Source organism: Drosophila nasuta, chromosome 2R (assembly GCF_023558535.2).
Source record: "Drosophila nasuta strain 15112-1781.00 chromosome 2R, ASM2355853v1, whole genome shotgun sequence".
NCBI lineage: Eukaryota > Metazoa > Arthropoda > Insecta > Diptera > Drosophilidae > Drosophila > Drosophila nasuta.
The window spans coordinates 23,583,371-23,603,128 of NC_083456.1; the positions used below are offsets into that span (position 1 = coordinate 23,583,371).

General features: G+C 35.9%; 1 protein-coding gene across 1 annotated transcript; it reads left to right on the forward strand.

The window, feature by feature from the left end:
• The first annotated feature begins 1,322 nt into the window (after positions 1–1,322).
• On the forward strand, positions 1,323–18,235 carry LOC132786942 (tachykinin-like peptides receptor 86C). Its single transcript, XM_060793721.1, has 8 exons — positions 1,323–2,114; positions 12,833–12,978; positions 13,304–13,517; positions 13,616–13,750; positions 15,512–15,592; positions 15,660–16,007; positions 16,717–16,835; positions 16,921–18,235. Exons 1-8 carry the CDS (start codon positions 1,933–1,935, stop codon positions 17,256–17,258), a joined length of 1,563 nt encoding a protein of 520 aa, XP_060649704.1. The 5' UTR covers positions 1,323–1,932; the 3' UTR covers positions 17,259–18,235.
• The last annotated feature ends 1,523 nt before the right edge of the window (positions 18,236–19,758 follow it).

The window sequence follows — 19,758 nt, forward strand, 5'->3', positions numbered from 1 at the left end:
AATATGCCTAAATGGGCAGTCATAATCTGAAATGTGCAAATACGTGAGAGAGCACACACACACACACACGCAGACAGACAAGCCAACGAGGCCTACACATAAAGGCATTTGCAGACTTTGCCTAACACAAATACAGAGACAAAGACAACGACAACGACAACGACAGCGACAACAATGAGACAAACAAACGCGTAAACACAGTTACACTAACACACTTGGACACACACACACACACACACACATAAATATGCACGTCCTACGCATTTACAGTTGGACTACTGCCCATTGTCCTTGTCCATGTCCTCTATAATGATTTACAGGTCATTCATCATATCAACACGCAGAGCGCAGAAATTTATTTGCCACAGTCGCCGCCACAGCCTAAACAAAAACCGAAGGCAATAAGTGCAAAAACAGCAATAACAATGCTCCCAGCAAATTAGAGAGCGCTAAACACACACACACACACACACATTCGCACTCATACTCACACTTACACTCGCATCCACAGACTCTTTCATTCTGTCTCGCTCTGTCGTTTGCATTGTCGGTCTGCCTATTGTGTTGCTATAAATGTTGCCGTGGCGCAGCTTAGCAACATGTTGACAGCAGTCAATTACCGCGTCTTCTCTCAACAGGTTGTGCAAATGTTGCCAGCTGCCTATGAAATGTTGCCGCCTCCCTATTCGCAGGACAACTTGTAGTCACATTGTAAAGCTCGCAGTCGTCGGCAGCACTCGAATCAGCAAAGTTCACGCGATACGCTCGAATACGAAAAAAGAAAACAAAACCGTGCTGTTAAAAAATATTTACAGTTGTGTTGTGTCTGCAGTGATGTTGTTCCTTAGCCAAAGGCAGTAGAAAGCCCAAAAGTAAAAGTCAATGTAAAAGAAAACAAAAGATTTCTTGGTTGATGAATTGTTTTCAAATTTGAAATAAATTTAAAATACAAGTTTATTAATCAAATTTCGTGTTTAAATATAACTTGTTAAATAATTAAAAGTGAAAACCCAATTCAATTGTTTACAAATCAATACAAAATGAAATTGTGAATTCTGTTCTTCAATATTAAAAGTATATTTATATAAAAAGTAAATTAAAAGTAATTTAAATTGGTTAATAACAAGTGAATGAAATTTTTGATTAATACAAAAAGAAAAGAATTATAAATGAAAGAAATTTATGTTTAATACAAATGAAATAAAAAGTTGAATGAGATAATGATAATTAAAAAATAAAAGTAATAATAAAAGTGTATGAAGTATATTTGACATATTAAATTAATTCTTAAATTAATGTGATACAATATAAAAGTGCATAATTAAAATAAAAATTTAATTACTACGTATACGCAATATTTCTAGTGGGTGAAAGTGTTAAAATGCGTGTGTATTTTTTTCGGTGCATATCATGCAACTTGTTGTACGCCCCCGAACTGTGGCACAGCAAGCAACTTCCGTTTAAATATTCATAAAAGACGCCTCCACTTCCCCCTTCCCCTTCCCCGTTGTTGGCCACCATCGTGCATACTCGTTTAATCCTTAAACTACGAGCATAACGGATAAGACCACAGCGCGTAATTAAAGCGCAGCAATTTGTAATGTGCATCTCGGGACGTTGCCACCGTTGCTGCCGCAGTTGCCTCAGCTGCACCGTTAAAAGCATGTGCAACACCAGCAGCGATGCTGTTGGCTGCATCATGGTCAGCCACAATGAATTCTATGGCATTACCGTGAAATAAGTTGCCGCCAACCGCACGTGTTCATTACGCAACCGAGCGACCAAGCGGAGTGCTTAACGTCTATTTCCGCGTTCCCCCCTCAAAAACCTCCTCGAAAATTACGTATCCCATAGGAACAACGCCCCGAAAATACAAAAGCGAAAGAGCGACACATAACACAAAAAGGGAGAAAAAAAAGAAACGAACACAATATGTCGGAGCTGGTGGATACGGAACTGCTGGTGAACTGCACAATTCTTGCCGTGCGTCGCTTCGAGTTGAACAGCATTGTGAACACAACTCTATTGAATAGCCTCAACCGCACCGAAGTGGTCAGCCTGCTCTCTGGCATTATCGATAATCGTGATAATCTCGAGAGCATCGACGAGGCAAAGTAAGTGTAAATGCGAAAAGGCAGCACTCGAGAGCTAGAGCGTCTCCCGTCGTGTCCACTCTCTCTCACTTTATGCTCAAATTTCTCGGAAGTTTAGCGTTCTTTATTGTCACTTTTGGGCGGAGGCGAAGTTCATTCAATTTGCGTGCTTCTGGCGTCTTTAATTTACGTCAATTTTCGGAGAAAACTTGCAGTTAAAGCACGTCCTTAAAATGCACTCGATAAGCAGAGAGAGACAGAATTCTAAAATATAAAGGAAGAAAAGTAATGCAAATTATTAGCTCGAGTTAAGCTTCATTTCCGCGAATGTCGCACGAAAACAGACAGAAGAAAGGAGGAGGAGGAAACGGAAGTTTCGATGGCAAACGCAGATAATTTTGTCGAAAAGTTTTCTGGTGAAATGCGAAAGGATAATTGGCAGCAGTTGAGTAGGCAAATAAATTGAGCGTTTGATAAAGCTGCAGAAAAACATTTCATTCAACTGCTAAACTTTTTTTTATCAAATTGCATTATTCATAAATCACACAATTTGCAAGATAGTATTTAATTTATTTAATAAAATGCAATTTGAAATTGAAACGAAAGTGAATAAAATATTCACAAGCAGTGCTCAGTAAATTAATGATTCTATCAACATTTTTTATCTATTGCAATTAATTATTTTATAATTTGTTTAATGAAAAATCTCATTAATTATATTTTACACTCACATAAATAATGACACAGAGAGTGAATGAGCTGCACTTTGTGGCATATTTCGATTGTGTGATTAACCGATACTTAATACCCGTTATCTATGGTAATTATTTTGCGGTCAACTGGCGTTTATAATACGCTTGGCACGCAAAATTAATGTGCGGCTTTTGTAACGCTTAATTGTGCAATAAGTTAGAGTATTTATGGTGCCCAAGAACAAGTCTTATGGGATTGAAAACCTTTCACTCCACTTAAATATTTCAACTATCATTAATGTTTATGTTGAGGTCGAGAATGTTATCAATAATTCAAGTGCTGGCAAATGAATTTTCCAAAAGCTGTTCTTATAATAGATGGCAACTCAATAAAAGATAATGATAATGAGCGTCCATTAGATGCGGGTGAAACAGATGAATTCTGGGAATTGTTTATTGCTTTGGTTTTCAAGGAAATCGAATTGATTGCGCTGTAAATTGTTTCTTTTTTTGTGCTCGTAGAGAACTAACAGCAACGTAAACGTTATCGATATTGTTGAGGGTGAGAGCGATGTAGAGAATTTTTTTGCTTGTTGTATGGCAATAAAAAGTCGTTGTAAAACTCATTTGCTCATCACTTGGGCACGTAGTCAAGAGTGCAAACAACATGAAAACATGGGACTATCGATGCCAAGTTGTAGGTAAACAAAATGCAGAAAACTCTTCACAAGACTAAATATATTGAAGGATTTTATAAAATAGAAAGTTTATATTTGATATTTCACAGTTTTAGCACAACTTTAAACGTTAGTTCGAAATTGTCAAGTCTCTTGGCTTGCAGCTAAATTGCTACTTAATCCCAAATGATCAAAATTCAATTACAATCTGATATCAAATTCCGCCACAAAATCTTTGAAAAGCGCGACTAAACAATTCACTTTTGCTGTTTTGGCTGCAATCAACTGCAGCCTGGAGTTGATAGTTTCCATTGCCACAAAACTTTTTCGATTATGCTCTTTGTGCTTTTGGTGTGCGGGAAACAACGAAATTAACAAGTGCAATTGTTGCAATTCTTGTCAACAAGACAGAAGCAAATACGCTGCTAGCTATTGTTCCAACAATTTTGTAAGTCTTTCAGACAGTTGTTAAATATTCTCTTTTTTTCGCTAAGAAGTAGAAATTCTTTTTGTATTAAAGAGCATATATAATTACATTCACATAAAAGTCTAAAAATAGGAATTTGTATTTCTATGAATTTCACAAGGTGTTAATGCTGAACATTAGCTGAAATTTTTGGGTATTTTTGGGCCTTGACAATTATATATTCCCAGTTGATTATAGAGGACAAAACTGGCTGATTGATATTCCTCTTTTTTGACTTTGCTTAATACCTCTGCGGATGATTACAGGGTATTAAAACAATGGAGGTGTCGACAACAAAGGCACGCAACTGGAAGTAAATATAAGCCTCGGCTTTATTGTATACAGAATACGGAATACGAAATACGGGAAATTTGCAAATTGGTTTTTTAGTTGTCACACGAACAACAACTCAGAAAGCGCGCGAGGACAAATAATGAAATTCAGAGCGAAATTCTATGCGACAAATCCCAAGCAGAACTTTGACAAACAGACCAGTTAACAACAGCAGCAACAGCAGCAACAACAATCGCAGTAACAACGACCAGTGACAAGCGATGACGACAACAACTACAAGTTGTAGTTGGGCAAATGGCAAGGGGAAAACTTTTGTGACACAACACGCGCAGGTTGCCAAAAATCTTTAGGTTTTATTTGGCCAGCTTTGCACTTTTTGCTTTATATGCGTTTGTGTGTTCGCAAAGTAAATTGGCGTTCTTTATGTGGACTCTGGTCAGCTTAGAGCTCAGGTGGAATACTTAGTTCATGCATATGTATGTTATGCGTGTGTGTATGTGTGTGTGTGTTGCCACTTGACCGTGTGCGAGTTAAGCTCATTATGAGGCCTGCGGCATGCGGCTTTGACGCAATCAGCGCAAATACCACAACATCGCTGCGACCTCCCTTTCCTGTGGGTTTGACCAACCATCAACCACCAACCCCCTTCCCCCCACAATCCACGTCAATCGACACATCAACATGTCTAGAACTCGGTGACTGCGCTTTTATGTGTCTGAAGTAACTTTATGAGAGGCGTCTCGCTTAAGTAGCGTGTGGGAGTCACACGCTGCGTATACGTATTTTCAAAGCGACATTTTCTAAGTGCACATACTTAACACTAGGCAACAAATGTGAATTACCCGCGTGTGTTGAAAATACTAACAGTACTTATTTTTTTTTATATATTTAACTTCTATTTATAATTATATTAACAAAATAGGAAAAAAAAGGTTTCTTCAAGTTATTTGAACTTATATTTATTTACACAAGTTAAAAAATTTTAATTTGTGAATGGGAAACTCTTTAAAGTATTTTAGAAAGTATCACCAGTATAAGCAAAACTTTTCCTTTAATCCTATGTAATATAAAAATACATAACTTCAACTTATATTTAGTTTTACATTTAAATTTGATTTAAAAGGCTGAATTAAAAGTTCTCAAATTTACCAATTAAGTAAATATAAAAAGATTTCTTTAAATAAAATAATGCAATGATAAACTATTTGCAATCATATTCATTTTTGATTTTACAAATTTTATAATGAATTGGAAGTTCTTAAAACAAATTTGAAAAACTATAACAAATAAAGACAAAAATTATACTTGGAGTAAAATTAGTGTGGAGACTTATTAAAATAAGCATACTAATATATTTTATTCTTATTAAAGACAAGATATTTCCTATCTGAGCTGAATATCTATACTTTTGAAACGAAGCTTAAAGTTTGAATTAAAAATAGATTTTATTTATTAGTCATTTTTTTATGATATAGCCACGTTCGTCTGCACTCACTTACTTAATATACCAACTTCCTTTGGTGTATTTTTAGAATTTAGAATATATTTTGAAATGAATACCAAACTGATTTGCTTTTATTAGCGAGTTTCTCATAGTCGAGCACACTTGTCTGCCGCTTTCTTACCAATTTTCTATCAATCTTAAAAACTTAATTTTTAATATATTTATTAAGCATTTTTCTTTCGATTTAGTCTCAGAAATATTCGCTTGCAGCTCAGTGTTTTTAACGAGAAAAGACAACATCTTGTGTTTAAAGTAAGCAAAATTGTCTTTGGCATTTTTATGTTTATGACATTTCATACGCTTATTGATTTTGAAGCGCATCCAATGACAAGGACAAAAACGAGAAAAAAAAAAGGGAACATTCCTTGTCCAATGGTCCTCATCATTGGGGGCGGCCCTTTGGTATTTTTATAGCCCGGTCGCTTTCTCAAATCCAATCACAATTTCTATGTGCGCATAAAAATAATTTAAAGCACTTGAAGCAGAACGAGCCGAAAGTAAAAGCTAAGCGAAATTGTTTTGGCTTAGCTTTAGACAATAACAAAGGCATTGAGGCAAAAGCAAATAAAGAACTAATCCTTTTTCACACAACTGTACGTATGTGTGTGTGTGTGCGTTGTGTGTGTATATGTGTGCGTGCGAATGTTTGGTCTTAAAGTGAAAAATGTTGTAATTATGGTGACCACTTCAAGGCCCATAAAGTGTGTTGTGTGCGCTCTGTGGGACTTCGACTACATTTGCATATGACAAATTTTTCAATTAAGTTTTTTTGTTGGTTGGTTGGTTGGTTTTTCTGGTGCAGCACATTGGCCGGCAAGTGGCCATAAAACAAATCCCATGTTGAGTGGGGGCGGTGGCAATTATTGTTGCAAGGACAATGCAGCAAACTGATGCCGACAAATGGGCGAACAAAACAGATCCAGTTACAGCCCAGACAGACAGCTACTGTGATGCACATAAAAACTTTATGACAATGCCTGACGCAGATGCTTCGAAAATGTGTGTAAATAAAATATTTAATGAAAACTGAAATTTGTGATGGATATTGACATCAAATAAACATTACTTACGAGTAAGTAATATACAAATACAAATAATTCACTTTAAATCATAGTCTAAAGCGCAACTGTAAGTCGACTAATGTTTGTGGATTTATGTTGTTGCCCCAAAAGCCTGTCTGATAAATGGCAATTGTGCTCATACGAAGTAGATATCTTTTGTTTATGCAGGATATAAATACACGAAAGTCCACTCGATGTGAAACCGAGTGCAGAATTTGGTTATTTTTGTTGCATTGTTCAGTTTACTGTGGCAACACTTCCGCTCTGGCTTCCACAGAGCGCAAATAGATTAAGACAATGGGATGAGAAGTAGGGAATGAAAACGAAAACGAGGGAGAAATAAACAATGAACTGTGACAATCTGTGCTCATAAATCTAAATTGAAATGGTTCACATTTGGGTTGCATGTGAAGCGAACGTGCCTCAAATATGTATGTGTTTCTCCTTGGGTCATTGTTTTTGGGATCTCTCTCGCTCTCTCTCTCTCTGTTTCTGTCTATCTGCCTGTCAATGATAATGAGCCTGATGATGCGACTGAGTGGCCCTGATTCTGACAGCGGAACATCCAGCGTCATGACCATTAGTCAGGCTTCGATGGCCATAAAGGGATTTTGTGCAAAAAAAACAAAAAGTTTTAAGCAAGCTGAAAAAGGATTACAGCCAAATGGATTGCAAATGTCTGATATCGATTTTTTCTTATGATGATTTTTTTTTCGCTTTTTAAATTATTAATCAAGTATTTTGGAGCTACTTTTAAACACCCACACTTTGATTGCATATCTTTTAATATTCCAATCACATGTTGATTTCAGATTAGATTGCTGCTGCTTTAGTCGTTTCGCACAGCTCGCACTTAAATTTCTTGCTAACTAATGAACTTTTTAAATACGTGACTCTCAACTTTCATAACTTGTTTCAGTCGAGAAAAACTTTTCACTAACTTTTCGTGAGAGAAAGCATCATAAGTTAGCTAGCGACTTTACTTAGCAACAGCCACAAATTTTCCAGTTCACCTAGCTAGTTGCAGGCACCTTCCCCACAGAGTTGAGGCACAATTTGCTTACCGCAGTGCTCAACTGCGACCTGCAATAGTGCAACATCGACAAAGGCAACACAGCCGCAAAAAAAAAAGAACTCTAAGTTTGGGATTGCAACGCGCAGCTGTTCGGCATTCATGAAATATGAAATATTCAGTGAGACTCGCATAATAAGCGAAACCAAGCGAACAGTCACGATTCACGCACTGCCATTCAACTTGATTTTAAAATGCAACCACAAACCATTTTCTGGCTGACTTTTTAAAAAGCGAATTCCTCACTTTCCAAAGGTAAAAACAGCAATGCGAAATTTAACTCTGTCCGCGAATGTTGTGGGCCAAGTATTAATAACGTTTACCGTCGCCCTTGAGAAACCATTTAATTGGATAATTTGTGGCACACTAAATGACGGCAATTTGTTGCAGGTTGCAAACGCACTTACCCACATACACATTATTGTTGTGGATACATATGTGTGAGTATGTATGCGTCCTCATCAAGCTGTGGGGCAAATTACCGCTGGCAAAACTATGATTGATGTTAATGCCTTGATTGTTTGCAATTAGTGTGTGCCTCCATTCGAACGCTGAAAAGTCGGCAACATTATTCCAAGTGCGATCTAATTGTGCATTCAACAATACAAATGCCACTTGACTCGCCTTTCAAATTGTTTGAAATTGATTTTTAATTATATGACTAGAGGTAGAAGTGTAAAAATTAAAAGTTTTTGAATATTAAATGAATATAAAATGCGTAAATATCAAATTTGTTTAATTTAGATTATTTACAAGGTCACCTAAATGTAAAGCAGAAGTTGAGATGGATTAAGAAGCTATGGAATATAGTTTCTATTGTTCTACTAGGATATGAAAAGTGAAAATATATAATAATAATATAATATTGTATATAATAATATATAAGGTCACTTAAATGTACAACAAAAGTTGACATGGAGCTATGGAATACAATTTCTATTGTTATTAATAGGATATGATATTTTTTTGGTATATATTTGGTATATTTGCATACATGTACCACGAAATTGAGGTTGATTAAAAGTGCTATAGAAAATAATTTCTATAGACATTAAACAGGTTTAGTATATTTGGGTATAAAATCTATACAAACATAAAAAATACCTTCAAACACATTTATGGAAATATACATACGAAATATACACCAAATTATACTAGACCTCATTAATGTCTACCTCATTTTCTATAAGACTTTTTTGGGAAATATACCAAATATGCCTCAAAAATACCACCAACCGTATCAATATTTATAAAAAATATTTTCTTAAGCATTTATTATCTATCACAACTTTGTTGTGCATTTATTAAATTATTAAATTTATTCAAAATTTAATTTAACTCAACTCTTATTCTACATTGATGGAAATATACCAACAAATACTCCAATAATAACTATAGAAATTATTTTCAATAGCTCCTTAAATCCTCTCAACTGTTTTTGCACATTTAGTTGAAGTTGTAAATAATAAGCGCAATATATATAACACTTTTAAACGAGTTTCTGCTTTGTCCCAACTTTAGCTCTGATTAAAAACAAAACTTTACTATATTCGTATATTATTTACCAATCAGAAATTGCCATAGTTTAGATTAGTTTTAAAGTGAATTTTACTAAAAATATTCCCGAAATTGTTAGCGTGCCAAGGAAGTTTCGTTTGCTGCAATTTAGCGTTGCCAAAGTCCAAAACAGTCGCAAATTAAAATAATTATAATAACAACAACAAAAGGAAGTAAACGGGCTGTCATTTGATTTTTGACCAGGCCAAGGACAGCAGCACAAAGGAAGCTTACAAAACGTGTTGGCCAAACGGAAATAATTAGTCCACGTTATTTTTTTCGTTTTTTGTGCTCAACCTAAACTTCCGGCCGTCCACTTAAACAAGATTATTATGATTATTACAGCAATTATTTACTTCTTACGTTTTGCGCCTAGCTTCGGATACATAATAATAACTGTAAAGCTAATTGGACTATGCCAAAAAAAGGAAATGTAATTTTGCTTAAAATTAGACGTGTATTAAGTTGAACTCTGCGCCTTAAAGATAAGGAGCGAAGCTTTTACACTCTTGGCCTGCATTTAAAAAGGGCACACATAAATTTTCCATGTTATTTATAGCCTTCAACTTGTTTTTCACACACTTGGCAAAGAAAATTGCAATTATCATAATTAAAAGCAGGCGAAAGCAAAAGATGCATGCATTCCCAGCTCCGCAATGTAGGCAACACTAATTGCCGGTCTTCTCATGTGCAGACAATAACGAAGAGTTTCCGCTTCCGCTCTCTTTGCGGCCATTTGACAGCTCAATTTGGAGTATGGTCGCCTCACAGTTAGCCTGCAAAACATTTGAAACTATATTTTAAACTGTATTTACAAATAAACACCCATCTATATCTCTTGTTTCATGCAGGGTACGAAATGTGTTGAGTTTGTCGCCTGGCAGCGGCCACAGAATGCAATTATATCAAATGAATGGCAACTATTTTGAATTTTCAATTTATTATGCAATGAGCACTCGTGTGCGCAAAATACTCATTTACATTTAAACTGCATGATAATAAGCCAAATAATTTGCGTTGCACTCAATTGCAAAAAACATTAACTGACGCCCGAAAAATGAGAATTTAATTTCGAGTGTTCTTTAAACGCAGTTTCAAGCATAGCCAATTAGCCGATTTCGGGAGGGTTTATTTTGGGCAGTGAGTTGGCCAAGTTCCCCGACTCCTGGCGCACACACAAACACAATTTGTTGGCAACAAAAATATTTACCATCGGCAGAGTTATCCTTGCCGAAGTCGTAAACGTAGTTGCGTTACGTTAATTGTCCTTCATTGTGTGCGTGTGTGGCAAAAGGACGAGAGAACTTGATCACGATTTCAGTGAGATAATCAAATCGATATTGTTGGTTTTGGCCTCACACTAATTGAGTAAATTACGGATATGTGCGGCTTGCTAAACATCTAATTAAATGTGAAATTAATAGCACGACCGTAAAGTAATTAAATAAGAGATAGACAAGCAAAACTTGTAGACACTTGATGGACTTTACTTAAGTCAGAGCAATGGCTAAGCTTAAAGCTTTACAATAAGTGAGAAATTCGTTTGAAGACGGATTTGCAATGAAGTGTAAATAATAATAATACTAACATAATCTGTCTATTGCTTATCATGAATAATCCTTCTTGAAATTCTGAGAAATAAATGTACACAAAAAATTCCAACTGAAGTATTAGCAAACAGTATTATAAATTTTGATTTCCATTTTGTTTGCCTTGCATAAAAGAGATAAGATTTGATTTCAATTATTGTCCATGGGTTCCATAAAGCCTATTAAAGGATTAACTACAAATGTCCAACGAGGCGAACAACGTTTGTTCTCGTCGTTCAGCTTTCATTCTCGCTCTTTGAATTTAAAATATGTCAAGGGAAACGAACTCAACTGCAAAATGTAGTTAAACTTGAACAGACGCCATACTAAATGTGGTAAACGACACACAATTTAATGGTAATGACAGGCATCTAATTTATTTAGCTGTGGCTGCTGTTTTGTGGTTGCTAAAGTCAAATTGATTAATTCATTTGAAATTAATTATGATGCGTCAGCCGCAGACAAAACAAACAAAAAGCTGTAATTAGTATAAATTATGTGTATTTCTAATTGTATGGTTTTTATTTGAAATAGCATAAAAAAACCTATTGAGTAATTGAAAAAATATCAGTTGAATTTGAGCCTTCGACAAGCGATAGCAATTGATAGTCGAAAATGAGTACGATAATATTTATTTGCTACCAATCAATGAAAGTGTAAAGCATTCATTCTTTGCCTTTCAATAACTAAATGCCATTTTAAAGTCTTTATTCATTTAACTATAGAGTTGAGTTGTTCTCTTCATATGCGCAAGTGATGCTTCAATCAATTACTGCTGTTCATTGTGCGTAAAAGGTTCGAGTAGGTTGCAGTTTAAGCTGACATATTGCGCGCTCAATAGATTACGTATACGTACCGCTGCACACAGGTGAAAGGGAAAGCTTCATGAGTATAAGTGTCAATTAATAAACTGTGTGTTGAGTTGAATTTTGCACTAATCAGCAGGCAAACTTGGCCAGTCAGCTGGAAGTCTCTCAACCTTCACACTAATTAACAAAATATCTACACACATAGTGAATTGGCAATGTGTCTTATGTAGTTATCAGAGCAGAATAACTGGGATAGCTACGTAGTGTAGATCTGCCAATAAATATGCCAGTCAAGCGTAGCTAACATGTGGAGTTGTTACATGTTTTCATACACAGAACAAAAACGGATGCAGCTTAAATGAAATCACTTCAAATTCGAGATTCAATTTGCTGCATTATTGTGTTGTTGCCTTATAAGAAGTTTCCGTTTTCAATTTGCTTTAATACGAAGCTTCATTGATTTTCTATTGTCAGTTGGCTAAAGCAAGTCGTCGGATACATGTGGCTTCGGTTTGAATAAGTACAATGCTCAAGGCATCTGCCAAAAATCAGAACCCAATGCTCGATATAGAAAATTGAAGCTGTGCAATTGAATTGCTTGTTCGCTTTAAGAGTGAAATAAAATATATAAAGAAAAGACATTCAATTACTAAAACTAAAATAATAATAGTAATACATTTAAGTTGAATTAAAGTCAACCGCATTTTGTGTTCTCTGCGGTTTGTCGCTAAAGCCAAACCAATCTGTTGAATCGCAAATCCCCTGAATATAGCATACTATATATAGTATATTCTATGTATGTGCGCAGTTTTATTGAAGTCACTCGAGCGTAAATTGATTTGTGTGTTTTCACAACAAACTGACATGCCGCATACACATGAGTATATCGCATTCAAAGGATTGTCGGCGTATGTTGTTTGTTGTTTTAGTGCGCATATTGAACAATAGTTTATAGTCTTTTTTCCTTTATTTTCTTTTTTTGTGTATATGCTTTCAACATTTCCATCTCTCTACTTAGGGACTTTCTCACCGAGTGCTTGTTTCCATCACCGACGCGTCCGTATGAGTTGCCGTGGGAACAGAAAACGATTTGGGCTATCGTATTTGGACTGATGATGTTTGTGGCGATTGCGGGCAATGGAATTGTGCTCTGGATTGTTACAGGTAAGCTCTACGCACCCAACAAAATGAATGTTAGCTAGCCAGCTGGCTAGCACCGGCTTTAAATTGCTCCAATTCGAACAGTTAATGGTGCATTAAACTGGATTTACGAGTTGAGAGAGAGAGAGAGAGTTGAAATCGCGTATACGCCGTGGTGTGCGATGAGCAGCATCGATTTGCTGGCGTTCGCTTGTCAAGGACGAGATGAGGCACACAAGTGAACTAATATCCGGTGCTTTTGTCTTTGCTGTCACGTTTCACGTTTTGACCAATTGCTTGTTTCTTCTCGCTTCTCGTTTCTTGGCGCTGTTCGTTTTTTCGCCCGCAGGACATCGCAGCATGCGCACGGTCACAAATTATTTCCTGCTCAACCTAAGCATCGCTGACCTGCTCATGTCCTCACTGAACTGTGTCTTCAACTTTATATTCATGGTGAATTCGGATTGGCCATTCGGCTCGATTTATTGCACCATCAATAATTTCGTTGCCAATGTTACGGTCTCCACATCGGTCTTCACCTTGGTCGCCATCTCCTTCGACAGGTAAATAGAATGTCTCATTGCCCATTAGCTTGATCCAATGGGACTTATTCAAACGCCTCATGTTAATCCTCATCCTTGTGCTTGTTTCCCTTTTGCAGATATATCGCCATTGTGCATCCGTTAAAGCGTCGTACGTCACGGCGAAAAGTGCGATTCATTCTGGTGTTGATCTGGGCCCTGAGCTGTGTTCTCTCAGCGCCCTGTTTGCTCTACTCCAGCATCATGACAAAGCAGTAAGTGAAGTGCCTGAATAATGTATATGTATAGTATAAGTATAACCGACGAGCCATCTTTTTGGTCTGCTTTGGCTTCTTCCACCAAGCAGAAAGCAGCCGCATATTTTGTTTATTTTCAACGTGTTCCAGCTGCCAGCCAAAGTAATAAACATAAAGAACTTTGTAAGCCGAGCCACAAGATACGCTCGTGTTTGCCACACGAGATAGCACTCTTGGTCCTTGACTGTTGGCTCTTGCCACTTGCCACTTGCTACTTGCTGGTTGCCACCTGCAGTGCAGTCGCCCCTGCTGTGCTAACGGAAAACACACTCTGTCTGTATCTATATCGATTCGACTCTGGACCCAGTCAACAACAAGATATGCTGCCACACGAACAGCCATTAGTTTCCCTACTTTTGCTTTGAAGGCGTCGATCTAAGCACCTAAATCTGAGAGTCGCTTCACTTTCATTTGAATTTTACGCAAATTGGCATGCTTGAATGAGCCAAATGGCGCATTCACTTAATAGAATTCAAGCATTTTTTATTTAGCCTCGTCGCCAGGCACAAAACACTCTTCACATGAAACGTTGCCAAGGGTAATAGACTATGTTAGCAGGCAGCACAACTTGAACTCGGACTGGGGACTTAATACACAGCCAATATCTGAATATACTATATACTGCATATAGTATATACACTTTACAACTCAGGTGCTGTGTGTGTGGTGATAAAGCTGCTAAAACTTTAACGTTCAAGTTTAAATATACTTGTTGACTTTTTAGATAGTCACAGCTAGAGCACAGACACGAGAACTTGCTAATGAAGTTTTAACTATAACAAATTTGTTTGTGTTTAGACATTTTAAACTACAATTGAAGTTTGTACAAAGGACAAGCATAGTTTTTGTTTCTTTATGTTGCTGTCACGAGCAATTAATTAGTTAGCAACACAATTTGTACTATGATTAAAATTCTTAGAATTTTGTTGCTTAAAAATAACAATATTTTAGTTGCCAAGATTGAGCTACAGATTTTTATATTAATATTTATTTATATAGCAAACTTGCTTTAAAATTTCCATATAAAACTCTTTAAGCTACTTTAAAACATTTGCATTCAAAGTTTTTTCTGAGAATTGCTTTCAAAGTTATTTCTATTCTCTGCACAATTTTCCAGAAGTTTGACCAATCTCTGTTGGTCACACGACATCGAAATTGTGCGCTCGTTTAGCAAGAAAACCCTTGAAGTCAATAGAGCTGTCAATGCTGGATGGCTGTGACAGGTAACCACAGCAATTTCAATGAGTTGAAGCAGTTATTACCTCTCTTCCCAATTATATGTACTACATTCTTAATGGCCCACAACACACCCACAACAAATTGTCGACTAATGTGACGATGCTTTTAAGTACTTCAGCTACGACGCATAAAATTTTGTGATAATTTTGAAAATTAGGTTTTCAATTTGCCATCAAACAGGCATAAATAAATTTCACATTAAAAGCGTGTAAAGCGGAAAAAAGAGGCGACGCAACCTTGTCCTGCACAACTTTTGGCTTTCTTGCTTAACTTTTTTCATACTTTAACAACCTCTTTTTGGGCTTAGGCACTCGGCTCGGTAATTAAATGATGCTAAAAGTGTTAAGAGATGGGGTTCCAGCCAAGGCCATTAACACCTTTTCCGCAAAAACTTTTGTTTACCATAATAGCCAGCGCAATTAACGACAGTCGGCGCATTAATGGACAGTGAATAATGATTTACAATAATTATACTTACAGCTACTACAATGGCAAATCGCGAACAGTTTGCTTTATGATGTGGCCTGATGGACGTTATCCCACTTCGATGACGGATTATGTGTAAGTCTTCGCATTGATTTTGTCAGTCAATTCAACTGGTTAACATTGTGTTTGTGTTTGGCAACAGCTATAATCTAACCATATTGATATTGACCTACGGCATACCGATGATTATAATGCTCATTTGCTATACGCTAATGGGTCGAGTGTTGTGGGGCAGTCGGTCAATTGGTGAGAATACGGATCGTCAAATGGAATCTATGAAATCGAAACGCAAAGTTGTTCGCATGTTCATTGCGATAGTCTCCATATTTGCCATTTGCTGGCTGCCCTATCATCTGTTCTTCATCTATGCCTATCACAACAATCAGGTGGCGTCCACAAAGTACGTGCAGCACATGTATCTTGGGTTTTACTGGCTGGCCATGTCCAATGCAATGGTCAATCCGATTATCTATTACTGGATGAACAAAAGGTAAGGAGACAAAAAAAAATCTTGGCAAAGAAAAACAAGTAAGAGAGTTACAGTGGAGTGAGCTCGACTGTAAGATATCCGTTACCCAAGCAAAACAGTGCGATATTGTTGTTAAAATATACCGAATTTATATACAAAAATACTGAAATATACTAAAATATATACCAGCTACCCAACCTAAAGAGTGCGGTATTACCGTTATACCAAATATATAATACACTAAAAATACTAAAATATACTATATGTACTTAATTCGGTATATTGATTTCGGGTCTTAATTGCCTTGGTTGACAATCTGGTATATTTTGTAGTCCATTGTATATTTTGATACTATGTTTGAAAAGTTGATAGTAAATATTATATTATATATAAAATATACTAGAATGTCAACCAAAGCAATTAAGACCCGACAGCTTTGACGATTTTATGATATATAAAGTTTTTTTCTTGAAAAATAACTATAACTATCCTCCATTTATTTGAGTTATTTTTTGTCATTATACACTTTCCGTTGACACAAAGTTATAATACCCCTCTACCATAGGGTTTGCAAGTATAAAAAAGGGACTGACAAAACAGAAATTGGGAAATATGTCAAGAATGCTTGAGAATATATTTGTCCACTAGAACAAAAGAGGACAAAACATTAATTATCTTCTCAATACAGTAACTGTGCAATGTACTACAAGCAAATCCTTGTCTTTAACAGATTTCGAATGTATTTCCAACGCATTATTTGCTGCTGTTGCCTGGGCCTTACACGCTATCGCTTTGATTCGCCCAAGAGTCGAACAGCCAACAAGAATAGTTCAAATCGACACACAAGAGGTGAGTATTATGTTAGGCTAACTCCTTTCAATTGTTGACATTATGTTGTGTGCATGTATATTTGAATGCCTGTTAAATTGTGCAGCGGAAACCAAGAGCCAAAACCAGTGGAAACGCAGCACAATGGAAACACAAATCCAACAGGCACCCACAACATCATCAAGAGAGAGGCCACCAGCGTTGCAAGGGCTCAACCACATGGCCGTTGAGTGCATCATGGAGCGACCAACCGATGACAATAGCTCGCCCATTTGCCTGTCCATTCAAAATAGTGTGGGTGAGCGGCAGCGCGTGAAAATCAAATACATCTCTTGCGATGAGGACAATAATCCCATCGAGCACGAGCAAAGTCACGGTCACGCTCACAAGCACAATCACGGTCACGGTATTGGTAACAATGTGACGGCAATACAACAACTGTGATGGGAGGATGGCTTTTAAATTGCTCAGCGGTTTCGTTTCAAATGGGGAGCCAATCGAAAGCCAAAGGAATTTTCTTGTAAATACGAATAATCGAATTTGTGGTTGTCAGCAGCAAGTAAAAAAAAATAAAAAACACACACAGACAAAACAAAAACAAAAGTGAAAACGAAATCCAATACAATATGCGAAATATTCGTAATAAGAAAATATCTAGAAAGTAATTGTGGTATTCACGGCATTTGCTTAAACAGATTGGCTGAGAAATATTTGAAATATAATACAACATTCTCTATCCAACAGGCACAATTTATTGACCCTGAGGATTGAAAAGAAAAAGAAAAGCTTATGTCGCTTGCCAAATCTGTTTTCAAGAATTTGCATATAAAGTACTGCAATTTTTTGCTTCAAATAATTAGCTACTAACTACTTAACGTTCTTAACAGTTGATCAAGTTTCTTTCGTGCCGTGAAGTTCGGCAAAATTCTTATTGTACAAATAGCAAATATACAAATTGTATTGATATCATCGTCGAGCTGTAAGTTTTAACTGTTGTGTAAAATAGTTCTAAGTAAAAATATTCTTACGAGTATTTGTATTTATTGTATAATGCTCTACTTTATAGTCTAATTGCAAACCCGATTTGTTTCTATTCAATTACTGTCAATATTCAATAGGTAATTCAATAATTGTATAAATCAGAATTTAAGCTAAAATACTCGTAATTATTATTATTATTTATTTAACACAATAATATTTTAAAAATAATTGTATAAAGAAATGCGAGAATCGTTGACTTTTACATATTTGTTTTCATTATAATTATTGTTGTTGACAGGTAAAGTGCGTAAATTGTGCAATGAGTTGCGAAAATTCAACAATTTGGCTGATAAATATGATGTGTTAATTTTATTGTTCTTGTGCATATTTCTGTAAAATGAAAGTGACATTTGACATTTTAAATTACGCAAAGCGCATACGTTACATGTGTATGTATTTTGTGTATATTGTAAATAAATTGTAAAAAACTTTGTGCAATTTTAAATAGATGTTTAATTGGACACAATATTAACATTTCAAATGCTTTCAATGATGTTTACATTTTCGGGTAATTTTTGGGTAAGTAATCATCGAAAAATCCTGGAAAAATAAATATGGTAAAAAGCGCCGCTTTTGAATATTTATTTTCATTGAAATTAGTTCTTTGATATCTCCCTTTGGGGATAACACAAATTGAGTTTATAATGTATTTTGTTTTAATTCTTTGCCCCAACGTTAATACGCATCGATAATAACGCAAAAACCTTTATACGCTTGCCAAAATATTAATGCTCGATTAACTAGATAAATAGCCAGCAGCTAGATACACTTAATATAATTGTTGAATAATTTTTGGTTGGGAGGCATAGAATAGACTCGTGAATATATTGGAAATTACTGAAAATTTAATTTGAAATACAAGAAAAATCAACTCGAGGCTATGCACGAGTTTGCCCGAGTAAATTAAAATGCGTTGGAGCATTCGATGAATGCAAATGAGTTCGTTTGGCCAAAGAGTCAAAGTGAATACTTTGAGCTTTTTGAGTGCACTCGAACGTGGACATGAAATCAGCATTAAGATATTTTCAATACACAAAAAGCACATACAAAAGATTAAGAGCTGAAAAACTTGCATATTTAAGGTTCAATAAAAAAGGTCACAACAAATTCAGTGAAGAAAAAAACGTTAGTAAATTACTTAAGATTTCTCAAAGATTTGCAGCTAAACGAAAAGGTTTCCCTTAGCGATGAAAAGCTTCAATGGCACAAAGTTTTCTGTGTCTCGACAATTTCCATATAAAATCTTTGTCAAGGGCAATAATTTGCCAGCTCCTTTGATAAGCTTCATCTAAACAATATTGAATTTATTTTCATTTGCAAATTTATGAAGACAAACTTACAATGTAAAATGGTTTTTAAATTTGTATTACTTGATTGGCAACAAGTTAGAATTTCTGTACTGTGACTGCGGAAGTAACTGCGTTTGTTTTACTGCCAGCAATTCACATTTGAATAATGAAATTTAATCACAGTAATGACTTCAAGGTCAAAGCAATTTACACGACAGTTGAAGTTGAAGGCTCTTCCAGCATTTGCAGCATTTTGTGCCCCATCTCCGCAATATTAATGCGCACAAATTGCTTGTTGCGTTAACTTGGCGATAAACCCTATTTACTGTTTGCTCTTTGCCTTATACTGTTGTTATTCTTTTCTGCCGTTTTTCTGCGTAGCCTACAACACATTTAGCGTAATAGGATTTTATGGGTATTCACACAGAGCGCAATGGGGGCAATGAGAGCAAAGCATAAGCATATTGGGAATGTCGGTTGTTTCTTCACTCCTCCCCCTCCCCGTCCCTTTACAATTGAAATGCCATTTAGTTGAAATGGAATGAAAGCATAAAATAACAATTTGCATAATAAGATGATATTCGTTTAGCGGTTTCTATTGCGCTGTCAAGTCG